At 47.7% G+C, this 21,980-nt stretch overlaps 1 protein-coding gene across 2 annotated transcripts in view; it reads right to left on the bottom strand.

The window, feature by feature from the left end:
• ARK2N (arkadia (RNF111) N-terminal like PKA signaling regulator 2N) overlaps positions 1-21,980 on the bottom strand; it is a 69,058-nt gene that overhangs the window by 30,734 nt on the left and 16,344 nt on the right. The window contains exons 2-3 of one of the 2 annotated variants that reach the window (XM_075327432.1): positions 20,388-21,207; positions 14,215-16,028 (exon numbers count right to left, since the gene is read on the bottom strand). In XM_075327432.1, the coding sequence (XP_075183547.1) occupies positions 15,565-16,028; positions 20,388-21,111 (1,188 nt within the window). In that variant the 5' untranslated portion in view covers positions 21,112-21,207 and the 3' untranslated portion in view covers positions 14,215-15,564. Of the gene's footprint in view, positions 1-14,214; positions 16,029-20,387; positions 21,208-21,980 lie in introns of those variants that run through there. The other variant, XM_075327424.1, reaches the window with a different exon arrangement.

Here is a 21,980-nt window from a genome sequence, read left to right as displayed (position 1 = left end):
GCGTGGGCACATAGCCTTATACTCCGGTGTTGTCTTACCGGAGGGGGGCGGCAGCGGTGGTGGAGCGGGGTCACAGGAGGCAGAGGTTGTGCTGGCAGTGGGTCAGTGGTGGCAGCGGCCGCGGGTCAGAGGTGGCCGCGGGTCAGAGGTGGCAGCGGCTGCGGGTCAGTGGTGGCAGCGGCTGCGGGTCAGTGGTGGCAGCGGCTGCGGGTCAGTGGTGGAGCAGGCCAGTGTGGTGAGTGTCCCAGTCTGTCTGTGGTCCCGGTTCAAATGATGGCGCCCGGAGCGGAGTGTGCGCAGACTGAGCTCTCATCCAAGAGCTCCATCTGTGCACGCGCTGACCCCGGCGCCATCATTTGAAACCGGGACAGCGGACTGACTGGGACACCCACCCATACGCAGAGTTGCAGCCAGCAGGTTGCCCACCCACCCGCACAACGTGGCACCTGGCCGCAGCGACAGAGCGGCAGCCAGTCGCGGGCACCGACATGCACCCGACCGCCCGCCCTCACACAGAGCCGTACAGACAGCCCCCCAATCAGCTATATTCGGATTTTAAGACGCACCCCTCCTTTTCCTCACAAATTTTTGGGAGGAAAAGTGTGTCTTATAATCCGAAAAATACGGTAACTCATTCTTAAAAGGGAACCTGTCACATGGAAAATTGCTATTAACCTGCAGATATGGGGGTTAATCTGCAGCTTAATAGCGTTCTGAACCTGCCTGGCACCTACACATTAAACCCCTCTGTCGGGAGGGAATTAACTTCATTCCCCCCGGCAGCGTTCCGGGTTCAGTCAGCGCTCTAAATGGAGAGCAGCGGCTGTGACAGTGCCCTCCGCACTGACTGCTTCCTCCAATGCAGAGCGTCTGTCAGTCAAAGCAGGGGGCGTGGTTAAAGCTGCCGCTCCATACTACATAGGGCGATGCCGGTAAGAATATAGTTAATTTCCTCCCAGCTGCAAGGTTAAATGTGCAGATGCCGGAATGCAGGTTAATAGCATTTTCCCACATGACAGCTTCCTTTTAAATATGCCACTTTTTGCAACACTGCAGCCTGTGTTTTTAGATCTAGTTTCCAGCACAGATTTACAACTCTGCACTCTGTTCTGGCTGATCAACAAAGCTTGTAATAACAAAGCACTGCAGAGCTGACAAAAGCAGGATCAAATTGCAGTTGATGCCTGTTGCTGACAGATCAGTCATGTAATACAGCATAAGCAGAAATGCTGATGCATATGGCAGAAGATAATCTTCTGCCATGTGCTTAAAATGAGTGTCCATTTTCAGTTTTGCATCATTGATCTATCAGTACAAGGCATTAAGCGCAGCTGAGCCCTGCTTGTGTCAGCTATGCAGTACCTAGTTATCACCTCTGTTGTGCAGGAAGAGGGGAGTGCAGGATTGTTGATGTCTGCTGGAAACCAGCTTACAGAATATTGATGTAAAAACAAAAACACAGGCTGCCTGTCACGGGGTCCTTCTCCGATATCACACAATCAACGGAGCGAGAGATGATTGGACAATCCAAAGAACATTTATTCCAAGCAAGTCAGAAGGTCCATAAAATAATCCATCACACAGAGGGTAAAGTAGTCCAGTAATGGGATAAATGTCCCAGGAGGTTAGTCATAATCCTCCAGCAGTCCTTTTCCAGGGAAATCGGGAGTTTCTCACAGTCTCTCTGGGGTGCTGCCTGTAGCCGCAGCTTCTCCCTCAGAGGATCAATCTCAGGCCGGTGTCCCACTTGCGATTACCGCGCATATATCTCGCACAAGTTTCACGGTGCATCACCCGTCACGGACTCACACGCTGCTCATAGGAGCGGGTCGGCTGCACAGAGATACATGCAACCAACCCGCTCCTGTGAACAGCGTGCGAGTCCGTGACGGGTATTACACAATGAAACTCCCGCAAGATAGACGCGCGGTAATCGCAAGTGGGACACTGGCCATACGCCTTCTCTCGTGTCTTTCTCAGCCGGAATGAATAATCCTCCAGGTAAGCAGAGCGTTTAGGTGGATCCCAGGCCCCCTCCCCCAGACTTAGGGACAAAAGCCCGTTAGGGGGTGATTAACCTGCAAACAGGACAATGTACACACAAGGAATACACTGAATGGACAGAGCACCATGCCTAAAATAGGAACCTACACAAAATTATACACAACCTCCCATATTCCACCATCACACTGCCATATTGTTGCAGATGTCAGAAGATAAAATTGGGCTAACAAACTACTGTACAAGACCATACAGTGCACAGAACAACGCAGAATACAGTGGTCGGTGTGGAGCCATGTTGAAAACTACAGCAAGATGGATCTAGTGCCAACTGGAGGGTAAATTGAGCCTCACAAATAGGTGAGTGCTGGGGTGGACATATCATCTGTGCAGTCTGTGCTGTTGCACAAGGACCCAAGAGGTTGGAGGGCTCCATTTTTACCTCCAAAGCAGGTATTATACATGTTGATGAGTTCTTGGGCTGCAAAGGGCCCATATATTGTTCTTGGACAGGGGCCCTTTTCTGTCTGTGTCCACCAGTGGGTGAATCGAATGATTAGCTAATTATAAAACTTCTCAAATGGCTCATATACAATGTGTCCACTCATATCCTGTCCACTGCCATTAACTTGAGAACGGCGGCAGCTATAGGCATAGAAGTGGTGTCTAGGTATAGTAAAGTAGCCATGCGCTACGCAATGAAACCACCTATAGCGCCACCTGGTGGAAAACAACGGAGTTAGCATTTTTATCTCGAAAACGGAACGAGATAGAGAAAAAAAGTGAATTACAAAATTGTAGGGCATCATCAATTCAATACGAAATCGACACCTTGCATACAGAAATGCTATGATATGAAACCCATGACCCCCCCCCCCAAAACATTGAATGCTGGTCACGCATATGGCACTCAATTAACTTTGATGCGCAAAGTGTCCCCCGTCAGCTGCAATGCCCATCTGGACTGTGCACAGCATACTGTATCTTGCTGCACGTTGTGCAATATGGTAGGTGACACGTTTGCACAAGCATCTGTGATACGTCGTCGTAGGTCCTGCAATGTTGGTGGAGGGGTCGCATACACCTGCTGTTTGATGTGACCTCACAGAAAGGAGTCCAATGGGGTCAGGTCAGGTGAGCGGAGGAAACTCCACGCAGCCACCATACCCAATGACTTGTAGGAAGGTCTCCATGAGGTATCGCTTCACGTCCGCAGCCTTGTGAGTTTTACACGTTCTTATCATAGCATTTCTGTATGCAAGGTGTCGATTCGTATTGAATTGATGATGCCCTACAACTTTGTAATTCACTTTTTTTCTCTATCGCGGGCTGTTTTTGAGATAAAAATGCTAACTCCATTGTTTTCCACCAGGTGGGGCTATAGGTGGTTTCATTGCATAGCGCATGGCTACTTTACTATACCTAGACACCACTTCTATGCCTATAGCTTCCGCCGTTCTCAAGTTAATGGCGGTGGACAGGATATGGGTGGACACACTGTAGATTAGGGGTGTGTGTGTGTGTGTGTGTGTAGAATCTCCAGTGTATCCTACAAGATGTTATTTCAGGCTCCTGAAGTCCTAAGCTGACAGGGAGAAGCCTTTCACAAGCAGGAGGCAGGGGAGAGAGAACAAAAACTGGATCACATCACACAAAGACTCAGCAGTGAAAAACTGCATCCTATAGGGTAATCTGACACTGTGCAGTATGAATATACATCATATAGGATACCCTGGCACTGTGCAGAGTGAGGGAATGGCAGATGTACGCTACTGATCTATCACTGGCTGCCACTAATAGCAGCAAATACACTCTGATGGGACTCCCACACCTTCTGCAAAGCCAATGGCACCATGAGAGGTGTCATCTGCCTTAGATATGATGCTTATAGAAGGGGACATGTCACTTGCCATAAATATGCAATTACCTTGTGTGTACACAGTTTTTACTCTGGAGCTCTATGGGAGCTCTATGGGTTAATCAAAAAAAAAAAAAAGTGCGGAGCACTGGAAAGTAAAGGAGTCGACACAACGCAGACACAATGTAGAGTTCTTTATTTATACTAAGGTACACTAGTTACATTGTCACAGGGCGCCATGTTATACAAAGGAAACGCATTAACACTTTCTTCTCCTGCAGAGAATATTATATATAGCTCCATTTTAACCCATTCTTCCCCAGATTTACACGCAGTGCGGGGATAGGAGGCAGACGCTGCTGCAGTCATAGCCTTAGTCTTTCCTTGCATGCTCATCCTCCAGGATAGTAAGGCTTCCCACCTTGCATTATTTTGTGATCCCCTTGGCAATGATGGGGTTAATAAAGTCCATACAGTGACTCTCTCACGGTTGTATCAGTAAAATATTTTTATTTTTTTTATTACCCCCTCCCCCCCAATCAAATTAAGCAGGTTAATGATGAGATCCATTACAGTTTTTGGCATGAAATGTATGGCTATAACCAGGACTCATAATCTGACGGTTGGGAATAAGCCCTTAAAATGGGTTATCTGGTCTGAGAAGAAAAAAGTCTGTAGTCTCTCTTTGAGCACACTGTCAAGATTCCCCTGTATGTCCCGTGTTGTTCAGTGGTCACATGTATACAATGTGTACTTGTAATCACATGTAGACTAGTCTCACTCGGCTTCTCTCCACTGAAGAAAATTAAGAAGTGCGAAAGTCTAGTTGGCATGTGAACGCAAATGTGAAATATCACACGTGTGGACAAATGAGCGCTCAAGCCAACGGAGAAGACAGAAGAATTGTGCACTTGTGATCACCTGCCGACTAGTCTCACCCAGCTTCTCTCCACTGAGCAGAATTGAGAAAGGCTAGTTGGCATGTGAGTGCAAAAGTGAAAAAGCACATGTATGTGTGGTCAAATGAGAGGGGAATACAGAAGAATTGTGATAGTGTGGACTCTGAATGCTTTCACGATTTGAAAGTCTCCACAGTGTCACAATTCAGCAGTATGAACACTCACGATTCGGCTGTCTGCACACTTGTCACGATTCGGCAGTACGCACACAGTCACGATTCGGCAGTACGCACACTGTCACGATTCGGTAGTTAGTACGCACACTGTCACGATTCGGCAGTACGCACACTGTCACGATTCGGCAGTACGCACACTGTCACGATTCGGCAGTACGCACACTGTCACGATTCGGCAGTTAGTATGCACACTGTCACGATTCGGCAGTACGCACACTGTCACGATTCGGCAGTACGCACACTGTCACGATTCGGTAGTTAGTATGCACACTGTCACGATTCGGCAGTACGCACACTGTCACAATTCGGTAGTTAGTATGCACACTGTCACGATTCGGTATTATGCACACTGTCACGATTCGGCAGTCTGCAGGCACAGTGTGACTTTGGACTTTCCTTCTGAGACTGGATAACCCCTATAAAACAGCAGCAGACAGGCAGGATCCCAGCTCCATAGTTTATGTACAACCTAAAATCTATGAGTTATATATTCACTCCCTGCAAATAGTATATACGGTATGTAGTCAGTATTAATGCACACGCACAAAGAAAAAAAAAAATACTCCTTACACTTTAAAACCTTTATACGATGTTGAGTAAGTTTTCATTACTTTAATCCATTATGTCCTAAAATAATTTTCATATATATATTGCAGTGTTTGCCTTCATGTTGCAGTGTGTATTACTGGTTGCAGAATGAGTTATCTAAGAATCCATGAGTGAGCTCCTTCGGACGGAGAGATTTTAATAAGTTTCTTTCGTCAACCTTCTCTCAACTAAATTTAGCTTATAATCAGCAGAGAGGCTTTTTAAAAGTCAGAATTAACTCACTGAACGTTCTTTAGTTAACTCATTCTGCAGCCAGAAATGTGGAGGGGAAACAAAGGGCCTGTAGATGCCAAACAGTGCAAAGTTTATGGTAAAAATGACTTTTATCCCCCCAATACATACATTTAGGTAAAATAAATGCCCATGGAGGAGTCCATATCTGCATTACCCTCGTCCTATACTGCAGCCACATCCAGAGCTGCGCTCAAATCTACAATGCAGATAGGTGTAAAGGTAACATCTGCCTTTAAAGGGGTTGTTCTTAGATGGGGACACTTATTTTTTTTTTCACTGTCAATCATATATTTGGGGCTAACCCACCCCTGCCACCCACCAAACACACACACACACACACACACACACACACACACACTTTTGTAGCAATTTGGTTTTATTGGAAATTTAGCATCATTTGACTTTTCCAATCTCTTGTTTCCCACCACATTCAACTCTGATGTGGTCTGTGGTCATAAATCAGCTGAGAGGAGCTAAAAGAAAGGCAGATAAAAGGGTCTCTCCCACTGGATCTTCAGAATGAGCTCACTGACGGATTCTCAGTTAACTCATTCTGCAGCCAGTAATTACCAGTGCAACACAAGTTATAGAAGGTATACAAACACTGCAAAATTATTTATTTTTTTTGCAAAAAATGCATGCATTTAATAAAAAAATTTAATTGAAAGGTGGAGAACGGCCCTTACACAATACAGCATGAGCTGGAGTAATACTACACAGTAGAAACCTGAAGAATTTTGAATGGAGCCCTGGATGTGACTGCAGTACCAACCTGACACCAGCTTCTTCCAGGCCTATTATATGAATGGGGCAGGCCACCATCACATCATTACAAATGATGTCTACAACGGGGCACTACTGAGAATATTTTGGGATCACAGGTATCAGCTTTCTAAGGCTTGTAAATTCCTCCCTATACCTCCACACAGCGGTCACAAGATTGCACTATACAAATTACATACATTAATAGATCTCCAAGTGTATGGAATCCCTGCTCACCCAGCCTGGCTAACAGTGCCTGTACTGGGGGGAGATCTCAGCAGCAGAGGAAAGACACTGAGGAACTGTCAATCAGGAGGGGTGGTGACAGCAGCAGAGGAGGGACACTGAGGAACTGTCAATCAGGAGGGGTGGTGACAGCAGCAGAGGAGGGACACTGAGGAACTGTCAATCAGGTGGGGTTGTGGCACAGCAGCAGAGGAGGGACACTGAGGAATTGTTAATCAGGTAGAGTGGGTGGAGACTCAGCAGCAGAGGAGGGACACTGAGGAACTGTCTATCAGGTGGGGTGGTGACAGCAGCAGAGGGGGGACACTGGGGAACGGTCAATCAGGAGGGGTGGTGACAGCAGCAGAGGGGGGACACTGGGGAACGGTCAATCAGGAGGGGTGGTGACAAAGCAGCAGAGGAGGGGGAGCCCTGAGGAACTATCAATCAGGTGAGGTGGTGACACAGACAGTTCCTCAGTGTCCCTCCTCTGCTGCTATCAGGTGGGGTGGTGACACAGCAGAGAAGGGACACTGTGGAACTGTCAATCAGGCAGCGTGGGTGCAGGCTCAGCAGCAGGAAGGTGGGACACTGAGGAGCTGTTAATCAGACAGGATGGGGGGGGATATACAGCAGCAGGATGGTGGGACATTGAGGAGCTGTCAATCAGGATGGGTGAGTGGAGATTCAGCAGCAGCAGCAAGGTGGGACACTGAGGAATTGTCAATCAGGCAGCATGGGTGGAGATTCAGCAGCAGGAAGGTGGTACACTGAGGTGCTATCAATCAGGCGGGGTGGGTGAAAATTCAGCAGCAGGATGGTAGGACACCGAGGAGCTGTCAATCAGAAGGAGTGGGTGGAGATTCAGCAGCAGGAAGGTGGGCCCGAGTTGTCAATAGGGTAGATGGGTGGATCTTCAGCTACAGGGAGGAGGGACACCAAGGAGCTGTCAATCAAATCAGGTGGTGGGAGATTCAGAAGCAAGGAGGAGGGACGTCGAGGCGCTGTCAGTCACACCAGGTAGGCAAAGACTGAGTTTAAACTCTCAAAAAGGATTTCAATGGCATCCTTACATGAACTTTCACACAAAAAACACAACAGCCTCATCAGGTGCAAGATCTATTAATATTTTTTGCAGTATGTATTGTGAAATCTTCCGACAGATCCACTTTAATATTCATTTCATAAGGGAATATGTGGTTCGGTGCATGGAGAATACGGAGGAATCCCTTAAATTATGCGTCGTAACCCAATAATCTGTACGCGGACAAGGGCTCGTCAGGGCGTCTCTTGAGATTTGGGTGATTTGCACAACTGCTTCTTTAAATAAATGCCCAGTGGTCTTAAATAAAGACACTGCTGGTAACTACACATTCATGTATGTACATGTAATGCAGAATTACAAGAAATTCAAGGTAGCACCAGGTCTTCCCCCTACAATGGCTTCCCACGCTGGATAATGGAGAGGGGTGACAACCTCCTGTATAAATTTTATATGCAGCAACAGGGATATGGATTTGAGCCATCTTAAAGGGGTTGTCCGGTCTAAATGCGCACGTCTGCAGTCACTCTAACGGCAAACTTATGAATTCTCACATTGCGCACACTGCGCACTGTCAGGATTCGTTGGTGTCAAAGCCAGGAACGGCGGTCACAGAGGCCACAATCCAAATACGGTGGTCTTACTCAATGCATTTGCATAGGCCTCTAGCCAGAACATGACTGGGAATCTGCATATCGCATATTCACAGCCACGTGACCGCCATTACTGGCTCTGAAGCCAGCAAATCCTGACAGTGCACAGCGTGCGCACTGTGAGCAGTCGTAAGTCTGCAGTCACAGAGTGACACAGAATTACTGCAGTCTTGTATTCAGAGCCTCTTAGGTCTTTTCTACTGGGTAGAAAGTCGGATTGCAATTAAGGACTAAGAAATCAGGGATGTGGCTTCCTCGGGGGACTCTAAATGTCTGCTTGTTCGGCAGTGTATCCCCAAACAGGACTGTAAACTGAAGAAAATGGGATTGGTGCCAGGAAGAACTGCTGTGCTCACACTGTAGACAGTCTATAGAGCTGCAGCCATAGTGCGCCTCCTAGTGAAATTTGGAAGTAGCAGGAATCTTACAATGCCTGGCTATATTAGCTTTCTGCTGTGGCCCAAACGAGCCCAGATCAGTAGAAACCAGGATCAGACGAGGACGTTAAACTGTACTTTCATGACACTTTGCATAAATCAATAGTAGTCTTGAATATGGAGAGGAGCAGAGTGAGGAAACAGGCAGAGGAAGACAGAGCTAGTGCGGAGCCTTCTCACAAGTCTTTTATCTCACTCCAGAGCTGGATTCAGATCTACTCTGATCACTACCGCTGTGTAATGTCCTCCAAGCTGCTGATTCTCTCGTGTACTAATGGAAAAAAAAATATGAAGAACCCCTCTCCGTGTATGCTGTGTATAGGAGATATCATAACCACTAGTCTCCAGTCACCAGCTCAGCGTAGACTGCAAGCTAGAGATTCAGTCTGGTGAAAATGCAAAATCCAAGTCATGTAATGGCTAGAAATAGTGTTAGCCCTCATGCTCACATAGGACACTTTATTCTGAAAGGTTTCTTGAAAGGACAGTTACTCTTTAAAGGGAATCTATCACCAGCATAATGTAGGGCCACACACACTAATTCCAGCGACGTGTCACTTACTGGGGCTGCTTAGTGTAGTTTTGATAATCACATGCTGATAAAACTGATTTTTATCACTAGAGAACCATTACCCTTCCTGACTTGCAGTCCTCTACATTCATAAGCTTTGCATAACCCAACCCCACTACCGATTGACAGTTTGTTGTGTACACTGTGCATAGGCAGAAAACTGCCAATCAGTGATGTGAGCGGGGTTATACAGAGCTCAGCATTAAGACAACTGCTAAACCTCCAGCAGATAAAACCGGGATTTATCAAGCAGTTCAGTAAGTGACACAATGCTGGAATAGGGATCTGTTCACCAACATAATGCAATGCTTGTCCCCTATGGGCTAGGAAAAATCTGACGACAGATTCTTTCAGGGAAAGTGGAGTCACTTTGGACTGATCCCCAGTCATACTCTCAGAACTAAAGCAATCTGATGTGGAAAAATAAACTACACACGAGTACACTAGCTGCAGTGTTAGAGGTGCGTGACAACATGCTTGCCAAAAAAAAGTAGTCTGCCCACCTTTACACAATATTTTATAGGTAGATTATATTCATATAAAAAGTCACTAGAAAATGTGTATGAACCCTGAGTAACATCCTGTATTATACTCCAGAGCTGCACTCACAATTCTGCTGGTAGAGTCATTACTTATCTTGAGTTCTATGCTGTATTATACTCCAGAGCTGCACTCAAAGAGATTAATATTTAGGGACAGGTGCAATCAATTCACCCCCTGGTCTCTGCTGCAGCACGGACTGGACGGTGATGTAACGTCCCGTACAGGAGGGGTGAAGAGCAGCTATTTTATTGATATACAAGTGATCTAAAGATACTAGAACTGCAGTGACCAGCTCAGCTTCATAGTGTATGAGGGCAGGCACATTACAATATTTTTTTTATTCTTTTTTTTTTTTTAATCTCCTTTAAAACCAGCAGGAGATTTCAGCTCTGAAAACAGAAGAATTATGAATACAGCTCTCAGGTTTTAAAGGGAACCTGTCAGCAGAAATTTCGCACTAAACCTATAAGAGTCCCCCTCTGCAGCTCCTGGGCTGCATTCTGGAAAGGTTCCTGTTATTGTGCCCCCTTTGAGACCTAAATAAATACTTTATAAAGTCTTACCTTTTTGTATGCAAATGTTTTTTTATGGTCACGGGGGCGGGCTGTCTTGCGTCCGTTATTCGCCTCCTGCCGTTTTACGCCGTCAACCATTGGTAATTTCCATACCTAAGGACGCCGCCCAGTGCTCTCGAGGTCTCGCGCATGCCCAGTGGCACGATCGCGGGACAGCACTGTGTAAATCGTCACCGCTGGTCACCTATTACCGCAAGATTAGGGGCAGGTACTTGGATGACGCTGCTGATTACAATCACAGCGCCGCCCATAGTCTCGCGCCTGCGGTAATAGGTGACGTGGGTTCATATGGCCAGCGCTTGCGCAGAACGGTGGAGGCAGTGGGAAAAGCACGGGCATGAGATTATGGGCGGGTACTTGCTGATGACAATCACAGCGCCGTCCATAATCTCGCGCCTGCGCAATCACCTCACCAGCGGTGACGATTTACACAGTGCTGTCCCGCGATCGTGCCACTGGGCATGCGCGAGACCTCGGCAGCACTGGGCGGCGTCCTCAGGTATGGAAATTAGCAATGGGGGGCGGTGTACATCGGCAGGAGGGGGAATAACGGACGCAAAACAGCCCGCCCCCGTGACCATAAAAAAAAAAAAATTTGCATACTTTATAAAGTCTTACCTTTTTGTATTTATTTAGGTCTCAAAGGGGGGCACAATAGCAACGGGAACCTTTCCAGAATGCAGCCCAGGAGATGCAGAGGGGGAATCTTTTAGGGTTATTGCGAAATTTCTGCTGACAGGTTCCCTTTAAATGGATTTTGTATCTTAATAAAAGTGAAGGCATAACACTAGGATATGACGTAACTTTACTTTCAGGATCACTGGAGGTTCCTAAGGTCCGAGCCGGCCCCTCTGATCATAGACAGGCCGCAGCGGTCGCCCCGCTCACCGGCTGTGTAAGGGTCAGTTTTCAGAGCCGACCTCAGCAGTCGTTTTCTAGCTGATCCGGCCACAGATTCGTGCTGAGTGATCAATGATCGACCAGATGATTTTTGAGCAGCATGAAAATGGTTTGTCAATCGGGTCTTTAATCGACGAGATTAAAGAGGTCCCAGGAACAGGAATTAACTTGCAGGGGAGATGGACCTTAAAGGGATCCTTCCTAAATATTTTTTTTTTACTACGGGCCTAAGAACCAACAGGCAGGTAGTTGCCAATTACCTGCTTGTTCTGCCAATGCTGATCTCTGCCAGTGCAGAGCGGCCACAGACGGCTCCTGCAGCTTCCGCTAACGTCACGTGGACAGAGCAGCTCTTGCTCTTCCATTCTGCTGACGGAGCGTGATTGCCGACGTCACGCTGTTGTGCTTCCGGGTCTCCACTACCTAACTATACTGTCAATGAGTGTGATGTCGGCAGTCACGCCTTGTTAGCAGGGCAGCCTGGAAACAATGAAGAGCCGCTCTGCTGACAGACGAATCGCCGCCAGAAGAGATCAGGCCGGGCAAAACAGGCAGGTAGTTAGCAACTATGACTGATAGTTCTTAGGTCCATAGTGGAAAAAAAAAATAAAACAGTTCTGGATAACACCGGGCTTTGTCATGTAATCTGAGAGCAGCCTGATGTAGGTGCTGAGCTGTGTAGCTTACTAGTCTGTGTTTTTCTGTTTCAATAACATCTATGTTTTATCAGCAGGAGATTATCACTACAGGACTAGGTCTCTTGTGTCTCCTAGTCTTTCTGCTTTGAGTAACTCCGCCCTCACCACTGATTAGCGGCTGTCTATATACAATGTACACAGCTGCCAAGCAGTGTTGGGGGCGAGATTATACAGGGCTCAACATACTGGGCTCTGCTACATCTACAGCAAGGAAAACAAGGATTCTATCAAAACTATACCAAGCAGTAGACGATATATTGACTGTTGGAATCAGGGTCTCAGGCCCTACATGATGCTGCTCTCTAATTATATAGCAAAAACCTGGTGACAGATTCCCCTTCAAGGAAACTGCAACACTGTGCCTTTATGTGAAAGGATCCAGATGCAATTCTTGTAAAGCGGGTGTGATGTTAAAAAGGGAAACCGTAGGAAAGAACATAGCACTACCTCAGTGATGAGAGACGCCTTTATTCTGGGGATTCGACCTCTGGAACCCCACTCGTTAGTCATTCTAATGATATGCCATCACTTTGTCAGAGGGAAAGCCCCTTTAATGCCAGGGTGATCTGCTCCCTTGTAGGGCTGGCATTGGCTGCCTACAGGTGGTGCGGGGGTTAAATCTTACAGAAAAACGCAGGTTGATGAGGAAAAAAAAAAAAGATTTATATATATAGCCATGTTTGGAGGTATGCGTGGTATACGGGGCTGTAAAGTATCACTCACTGTCTGACTACAGAGAAACACAGATGTGTGACATTGGCCTAAGGGGAGGGATTGCCGGGAGGTAAAAACATTTAGGTCTCGCAGTTTTGGAGGCTGCAGCACTGGCGTAATTAAGTAGGGATAGTAATATAGCGGTTATAGTTCTGTCTACACAGGGCAGTATTACAGTAGTTATATTCTTGTCCTTATGTGACAATATTACATGTGTTTTCCACTTTGAAGTAGAAGTGTGATTATAAGCGGAGAAAAAAAGAAAAAAAAAAAACATACGGAGCTTGTAATCACCGGGCTGCACCATACGCTCTGCTCCCTGCTCCTGTACAACGTTCCAGCATGGCCGCCTGAGCCCGCGCACTGATGAAGGCTGCAGTCACTGCTGCACATTCTCCTTCTAGAACGCGCATCATCTATAATAAATCTATATTAAAGAAAAAAGAAAAAAAAAGTCTAAACTGAAATCACTCTATCCTGAGTGGCAACATTTATCTAACCTCAAACAAGGTAATAAAAATAGATAATTGCCCGTACCCTCATCAGTGTATGGTACATCCAGGCATTCACTTCTGCTGGACTATTACGGTAGTATGGAGAGTGGTCAACCACTCCTCAGCTAGACTGTGCGGACATAGGTTGCTTTTAAGCCCTCAGCAGGTTTTTGCTATGTAATCTGGGAGGAGCATAATGTGGGGACAGAGCCTGATTCTAGGGATGTGTCACTCTTTTCTGATTCAGCAGTTCTCTGAATGCTAAGCACTGTACAACCCCACCCGCACCACTGATTGGCATCTTTATGTACACAGGCAGAAAAACACCAGTGGTGAGAGTGTGGTTACACAGAACAGCAGAACCACATGGCACAAGACATCTAGTCCTCTAGTGATAGTCTTCTGCTGATAAAACCAATTTTAGTGACACACAAAGGGGGGGGGGGGTGAGAGAGCCCCGTCTCCCTTGGAAGGGGGGTGGGGGGGAAGAGAGCCCCATCTCCCTTGGAAGGGGGGGGGGGGGGGAAGAGAGCCCCATCTCCCTTGGAAGGGGGGGGGGGGGGGAGAGCCCCGTCTCCCTTGGAAGGGGGGGGAGGGGGTGGGGGGGAGAGAGCCCCATCTCCCTTGGAAGGGGGGGGTGGGGGGGGAGAGAGCCCCGTCTCCCTTGGAAGGGGGGGGGGGGGGGGGGGAGAGCCCCGTCTCCCTTGGAAGGGGGGGTGGGGGGGGGGAGAGAGCCCCGTCTCCCTTGGAAGGGGGGGGGTGGGGGGGGAGAGAGCCCCGTCTCCCTTGGAAGGGGGCGGGGGGGGGGGGGAGAGCCCCGTCTCCCTTGGAAGGGGGCGGGGGGGGGGAGAGCCCCGTCTCCCTTGGGGGGGGGGGGGGAGGGGGAAGCCCCGTCTCCAGTATTACATAGCAAAAACCTGCTGACAGACACCCTCTAAGAATATAATTTCTGGCACAGACGTTTGATGATGTGATTGGTGGTTGGTTCCTACTGGTGGATCTCCAGAATGAGTCTCCATCGCTTGCTGCCCTCAGTCAAAAAATTATCGCACAACAGGAACTTTTTCTGTTGATCTGATACTGGGGAGAGTAGCTCATGTGTGACCAATTTCTCCATTCATTGCTGCAAGCGATGAGGCCTATTTCTGAAGACAGATGTGTGACCCACCTTGGTCTGACGGACATATTCTGTGGATATGCCATAGATGACCAATGTGGGAATGCTGGACACTGAAATCCAGGCTCCGGTCTGAGACTAGGCTAGTAGGCAAATGGCAAATTGGTCCAACAGTATCTCCTATGTGACGCAGAATAAGGCCACTAGTAGCCTCTTGGTGCGCAGCGATATCGGAACAGGCGCACTGATTTTGGAGGGAACGGCTGACCGATGACGAGGGGAGGAGAAGACCTTGCGCTGAACACCTCCAATCCTTTGTTTTTGAGGGAGATAAGAGACATCTGATAGCGGCTTTCTCCCTTCTTTCCACTGAGAACATGTGCACCCCTTTTATACAGATTTACATGGAGCATAGCCATTTGTTTTTTTAGGTAGCAGAGAAATTTACAGACAGTAAATGTGAGAATAAAGCAGGTTACAGCATCGTCCGGACATTCTTTACATATTCGATAGGTATTTGTAATACATTTCATACAATTGTATAAAGGAGGCAGCGTATGGCGGCACACACCGGGCGGGGACGTCACTGGGGCGGGGGGATATAGACGTGTACAGCGATGCATGGACCATACCTACGCCTACCGCAGCAGGATCTTGCATATAAATTATAATACTTTGTAGGGGTTTCGAGTTCTTTTTGTCAAAATATTACATCCGCAATATTAGAATAATAGCATATATCTGTATCAATAGTGTAAAAAACAAAAAGTTATATTTCCATCGAAATATAAGATTGCTTTCCTAGACGTCATCCCTTCATCGGGTGGGCCGGCATGCAAATGGCGCAGACAAGCTTTGGTAAAGGACTTGGTCATCATCAGCCTTCGGGAGAAAAAAAAAAAAATAATAAAATACAATAAAAAAAAAATGGCCGCCCGTCTAGTGCATTTGGAAGAAGAAAAAAAAAAAAAAAAGAAAGAAAAATTCGGGACAGGATTAGGACTGATTTATTTCCTGGTCGTCGGCTATGTTGTTCCCATTCTCTGGGAAGTTGTCAGGGAAGTTGTTGTTATTTAATGCGGATGTTGGGAACTCTAAGGTGTCGACGTTCTGGTAGCTGACGTACGAGCCCAGGGCTTGCTGGGGGAAGGTGGGACTGTCCTGCCCCGCCACGAACGTACTGGATGAGCTGCTCGGGGTAAAGGTCTGGCCCCCTAGACGGAGCTTGGTTTCGCCGGGCTCCAGCTGCTGCTTACTCTCCTCGTCAGTGTCTAGTCGGGTCAGTTTCTCTATCCACATGCGGAACTTCTCCTCTGTCTGTCTCTGCATCTCTGCAAAACAGTTCATAGCTTCTTCCAGGACATTGCCTATGCAGTTCCTATCCCACACGGTGCCCCTCTCAAGCAATCTCGGAATATCCCTGGGCGTTCCTGCAGATCCCCCAGCGCGGATGAAGCCAGCTTTAAAGACATTGAGGCCATTGGGTAAGAAAACATAAAAGCAAGCAAGCAGACAACATATCAAGCTGTGTATCCAGAGTGAGCATGCCTTAGTACGGACACTGATGGGACGCACAGAAGGGGGGAGGGGGACATCAATATCAGAAAATGCAATACTAGACACTACGATGTACGATCGCACAGCGCACGATGACGTTATACACCGTTCAGATTGCGACCGGTTCAGCCGAACTGACTGCGGAGTCAACCATATTGCATCCACAAGAGAGATTGTAGGATCTGAGCAATTTCTGATGAATTATGGGCAGTGGAAAAAGACTAAAGGCCGCTAAAGCGATGTCGTTGTGTGTGACACCTATGTGCGATTAAAAAAGGTCGCAAAACCATTAAAATCGGTGACATGCCGCCCCCCCCCCCATTCCCAAATATTGTTGCTGCTGCGTGTACGATGTTGTTCCTCGTTCCTGCGGTAGCACACATCGCTACGTGTGACACCGCAGGAACGAGGAACCTCTCCTTACCTGCGCCCGCCCGCAATGAGGAGGAAAGGAGGTGGGCGGGATGTTCGTCCCGCTCATCTCCGCCCCTCCGCTTCTATTGGGCGGCCGCTTAGTGACGACGAACGAACGTCCCCCTTAGAAAGGAGGCGGTGTGCTGGTCACAGCGACGTCGCTAGGCAGGGAAGTAGTGTGACGGGTCCGCGCGATGTTTTGCACCACGGGCAGCGATGTGTCCGTGACGCACAAACGATGGGGGCGGGTACAGTAGCTAGCGATATATACCGATATTGCAGTGTGTAAAGCGGCCTTAAGTATAGCAGCACCGGTCAAAAAATGTGGTCAGATAATGCACAGCGTCTACAGAGGCCGTGTGCACCCACAGGAGGAACACACCCATAGAAAGGACTGGGAATGTGACAGCGGCCATAGATTAAAGCCCGCCGTACACAGACTAAGTACAGCCAAATCTGCCAATGTTTCCAGGTTTGGGCGACAGCCTAATATATCTGGGGACCCCAACAGAGGATTGCTGGGGAGAGAAGGGTGTCTGATTTCACACTGCCAATCATATAGGCCACACTGTGTATAGTAGTTATATTCTTGTACATAGGGGGCAGTATTATAGTAGTTATATTCTTGTACATAGGGGCAGTATTATAGTAGTTATATTCTTGTACATAGGGGCAGTATTATAGTAGTTCTATTCTTGTACACAGGGGACAGTATTATAGTATTTATATTCTTGCACATGGGGGCAGTATTATAGTAGTTATATTCTGATACATAAGGGCTTTTATAGTATTTGAACAAATTATTACAGTCACATTACAGGTCTCATCATGTAAACGTGCCACGACAGGTTAATGACGTCGGCAGGAGATGCCGACACGCTGTCTGGAATCTCGTCGCTCTGGTTATGCGGCAGGATAAGGTAACAAGAGGCTATAATTCATCAGGAGTCATCTTGAGCGAATTTATCTTTAAATTAATGATATAATTACATTGTCACATAATTTATAAACCCTTTCCCTTAGGCAGCGTTTCACCTCCTTGGTCTGTTGCCGCTTTGTATTTGCAGAGAGGCATGTTTGCTATGACAGTGTTATATACACACATACATATATATATATATTTATTATTTATTTTTTTTATTATTTTATTTATTTATTTAATTTTTTTAAGAAAACTCTTTAAATACCATAGGCTGCTCGGTATAAAATATCCGACAGTCTGGACGACGTGGTTTGTCGGTGTCTTAGCCCACGACAGGCAGTCAACCAATGCGGCAGGACAAGACATCAATCATGACGACACGAGAAGGAAAGCGTATACCCTTCCTCGGCAGCGAGACCTCAATTCCCCGGATGCCTGGAGAGTCATGTAACGCATTCCTCGGCTCTCGCAGCCGCTGATGCAGATTGGAAGGCATTTCCTTTAGTAAGTGCTCAAGTCCAGTCCTCTCTGATATTCTCCGGAGACTACTTGAGGTAGAGTTGAATTAGTTTTGATATTAGTGGTGGGGGGATGGGGGGTCCTCATGAACTAAAGTGGCCCCATATACAACCAATTGGCCATAAGGGTGAGGTCATTTGCTCCCCCATTAGTGCTCTCACATGGTCTAAGCTGGACTGATCAGTGATAAGCACTGCCCACTGATTAGCGGCAGCGCCAGTTATCGGACCCCCGTACAAATTTCGTATGAACGATCTACCCCCAGGATAGAGAAATAAGTATCGCATCTATATAATATGAAATCTAGACTATAAGTCTCATCAAGAGATCTACATATATCCGTGTATTACGGTTATACTATAGCAACGCGTTTTGGGTTCTTTGTGAAATCTTGAGGATTGGTCAACAATATTTAAAAGGGTGGTTCACGTCTCTGCAATGTGGCCACATCCCTTTAAAACTGATAGGGGAGGCTTTTTCTAAATACCTTGTTCAGCCAATTCTGCCTTTGTGCAGTGCTATCGCGGTCCAATCATTGCCATGAAGTGACCCCCGGGCTCCGTGACCCCTGGGATACGGTGATGTCACGTCAACTTACAGTTTACCTGACACCACTGAGGTGGGCCTAGTTTTCCTGAGTGACTGGGCTGTGCTCATCACAGCCCAGCATCGCTCCTGCTTGCGGCGCTCAGCAGCGAAGGAGAGAGCGCGAGATGCTGGGCTGTGGCAAGCGGTGAAACCGGCATTGCGGCAGAATACCGCTGATGTGAAGTGGGCCTTAACACTTCATCTGTAGAGTTAGAAGGGTGCCCGGCCTCCCCACACTGAAGGTGCAGCACCCGGAAGAAAAGAAACTATTTCTCCTGGGAGCCGCTGGCTATCAGTCCTACAAGTGTGGCAACAGTCATGAAAGCGGCGGCTATAAGCACGCTCGGGCACCTTGATTGACAGCCAGCTCTGCAGTGCACCCCCAGCTATCAGTTAAAGTGGCGGGGCGTGCAACTGTGCAGTTCTGGTAGCCGCACCGCCACGCCTGCATGACTGAAAGCTGGCAACTCCGGGGAGGATTAAGGTACGGTGGCCAGGCCTGCAATCAACCTTATAGCTAGCATTATCCAACCTGACAGGTTCCTTTTAAAGGGATACCCAGTAAACTGTCCACACTGCAGGATATTCTAAGGCTATGTGCCCATGGGAGAAAATACCTGCGGATTTATCTGCGGAAAATCCGCGGATTTTCCAGATAAATTCGCAGGTTTATGCAAGTACAGACACTCCCCATGTTATCCTATGGGATATGTGGAGTGCTGTGTCCATGCTGCAGTTATGTGTGGCTGCGGAATATGCTGCGGATGTCCCGCAGCCGAACGTAATAGAATGTCAATTATACCTGCGGAAATCCCGGCCCTCCACTATGGAGATAGAGGCCGGGACTTCCACAGGTAAGCTGCATGAATGTACGCAGGTTTACCGCAGCTATTTCGCTGGAATATTCATAGCTGCGGATTCCGGGGAGCAGCTGCAGGAAACCTGTGGATATATCCGAAGGTACAGAGTCCCGTGGGCACATAGCCTAAAAGATTCTGAATTGGTCCCTTCAGTAGAAATCTTACATCGGGGGGTTATTTCTCACCTATTCTTCAGAGGTCTGAACTTTCTCACTCTCCTAACTGCAAACTCAGCACTTGGGGGAGAGGCTCCTGCTGCAGCCAGAACGAACAATGTAAAAGGAATTGGGGGAATAAAGACTGATCTCATGGGACATATACTGACTACTTTTTTTGCACATTTACTAAATTACTAGGAAGCTTTTATTTAAATTTTCCCCTTATTTCCCAGGGTGTGCGGCCTGAGTCTTTCCTATTCCATTGAAGGAATTAATGATCCCAGCCCCCCGTGATCAGACCATGGTATGACCTAGTGCTAGACCATCAGTCCATGTGTAAGTAGCAAGTAATTGCCGCTATCACTGATAACCGTCATGGTGGGCTGCACCATTTCTTCCTCTCATTCATCACTATAGACGTGTGCAGATCACGCAACGTCTCCACTGAGAACAATATCATCTTTGATACCGACAAGCTTATGGTGTATGGCCCTTTAAATGATCGGTGGATGCAATCTCGTTTTATATGTGGATGCAAAATGGTTGAGGCAGCAAATTAATCAGTAGATGGCGCAGAAAAAACAACTTGTGCCTTGGTCGGCCTAAATGGGACTCAAGCAACCGCGACCGGAAGACAAAAATTGTGTTACCGCCAACCGTCTCTACGTATATAGTAATGTAGATAGTATAATGCCACTAGATACAATCAGACTAAGGGACGCTAGCGTATACCATACAGGGTTAGATTGTCAGCTCTGCTGCCGAGCTGAGAACCGCTCCAGGCCAAGGACATCACCTTACCTGGAATCTCCGCTGTGATTGTCTTACTGCTCCCTGAGACCTCTTCATCCTCGTCGGACGAGCTGGTGCTCGAGTCGCAGGTGAGGTCGCTGTCGCTGGTACTACTGTCCTGCAGCAAGTTATACTTCTTCCGAGCGGCCGCCTCTCGCTTCTGCCTCAGCAGCCGGATCCGCTCTTTGTGCTTTTGGCTCCGGTGACCTTTGATCTTGGTGACGCGACCGTTTTGCTTGTCGCTGGACTGGCGGTTCTTCTTGGCAGCCATAGTGGAGGTTTCGCTCTCTGATCGAGACCTCCGGGACTTGCGAGCCACGGTGGCCCCTTGGCCGGCAGTCTCGCAGCCTTCGCTTATTGCTTCGGGACGTCGCGCCTGATTCTCGTCTGCGGAAGACAATGTGTCGGAGTCGGCCAGGTGTCCGCTGGAAGAAGGAGAAAGCATGCAGTGGTTAGAGGAATCGCTCTCGTACACCCGGCCGCTCGGGGGCTTGTCGCTTTCGGTAGACGCCAGCTGAGACTCCGAGGAGTCCCGTCTCAGTTCCATCAGCAGGCAAGGCATTGAGGCGAGTCCGGAGGAGTCTGGGACGTCTTCGGCGCCATCTTTTAGTGAAGGAGGCTGCAGGTCTAGGGCTCCTTCTTCTGCCTGAGAGTCCGCTTTCTCCTGGGTGACGTGAGGAGGCACTTCAGAGTCTAGAAGTTGTTCATCCTTGCTGACTGCCTCCATCTTCATGACAAAAACACACAAGTGTGTCCAGTTTCAAAGCATGGAGTACGAGCTGGAAGACTTCTCGTCAGATTGCTCAGCAGCAGTGAACTCGGGCATATACTAGAAAGAAGAAGAAAAACAAAAAAGACTTCAGTTTTTACTTTCGAGCCTTTAAACTTAAAGGGAATCTGTCACCAGGTTTTTGCTCCCCCATCTGAGAGCAGCATAATATAGGGGCAGAGACCCCGATTCCAGCGATGTGTTACTTACTGAGCTGTTATAAAATTACAATTTTCTCTGCTGCAGATTTAGCAGTTATAAAGAGCTCATGAATATGCTGGACTACCTGCAGCACGCCAAGTAGTCCTGTAATGATAATCTACTGCTGATTAAAACAGTGATTTCATCACAACTACACTAAGCAGCCCAGTAAGTGACACATTGCTAGAATCAGGACCTCTGCCACTATGTTATGCAGCTCTCAGATTAGGGGGCAAAAACCTGGTGACAGATTCCCTTTAACATTAGTGTTGATGTCCAGTTTAAAAGGGAACCTGTCACCAGATTTGGGGCCTATAAAGTTGCGGCCATCACCAGTGGGCTCTTATATACAATATGTTAGAATGCTGTATATAAGAGCCCAGGCCGCTGTGTAGAGAGTAAAAATAACTTTATAATACTCACCTAAACTGTTGCTGCGGTGGAGTTGGGTCATATGGGTGTCTCCATTCTCCGGGTCCGGTGCCGCCTCTTTCGGCCATCTTTGTCCTTCTTCTGAAGCCGGGGTGCATGATGCGTCCTACGTCATCCACACTCGCCGGCATTGAGGTCCTGCACAGGCGCACTTTGATCTGCCCTGAGCAGGGCAGATCAAAGTATTGTAGTGCGCCTGC

The sequence above is a fragment of the Anomaloglossus baeobatrachus genome, chromosome 1 (assembly GCF_048569485.1).
Source record: "Anomaloglossus baeobatrachus isolate aAnoBae1 chromosome 1, aAnoBae1.hap1, whole genome shotgun sequence".
In the NCBI taxonomy this organism is placed as follows: domain Eukaryota; kingdom Metazoa; phylum Chordata; class Amphibia; order Anura; family Aromobatidae; genus Anomaloglossus; species Anomaloglossus baeobatrachus.
The sequence above is the reverse complement of the archived record's forward strand: the minus strand, read 5'-3'. Positions and strand labels throughout refer to the sequence as shown.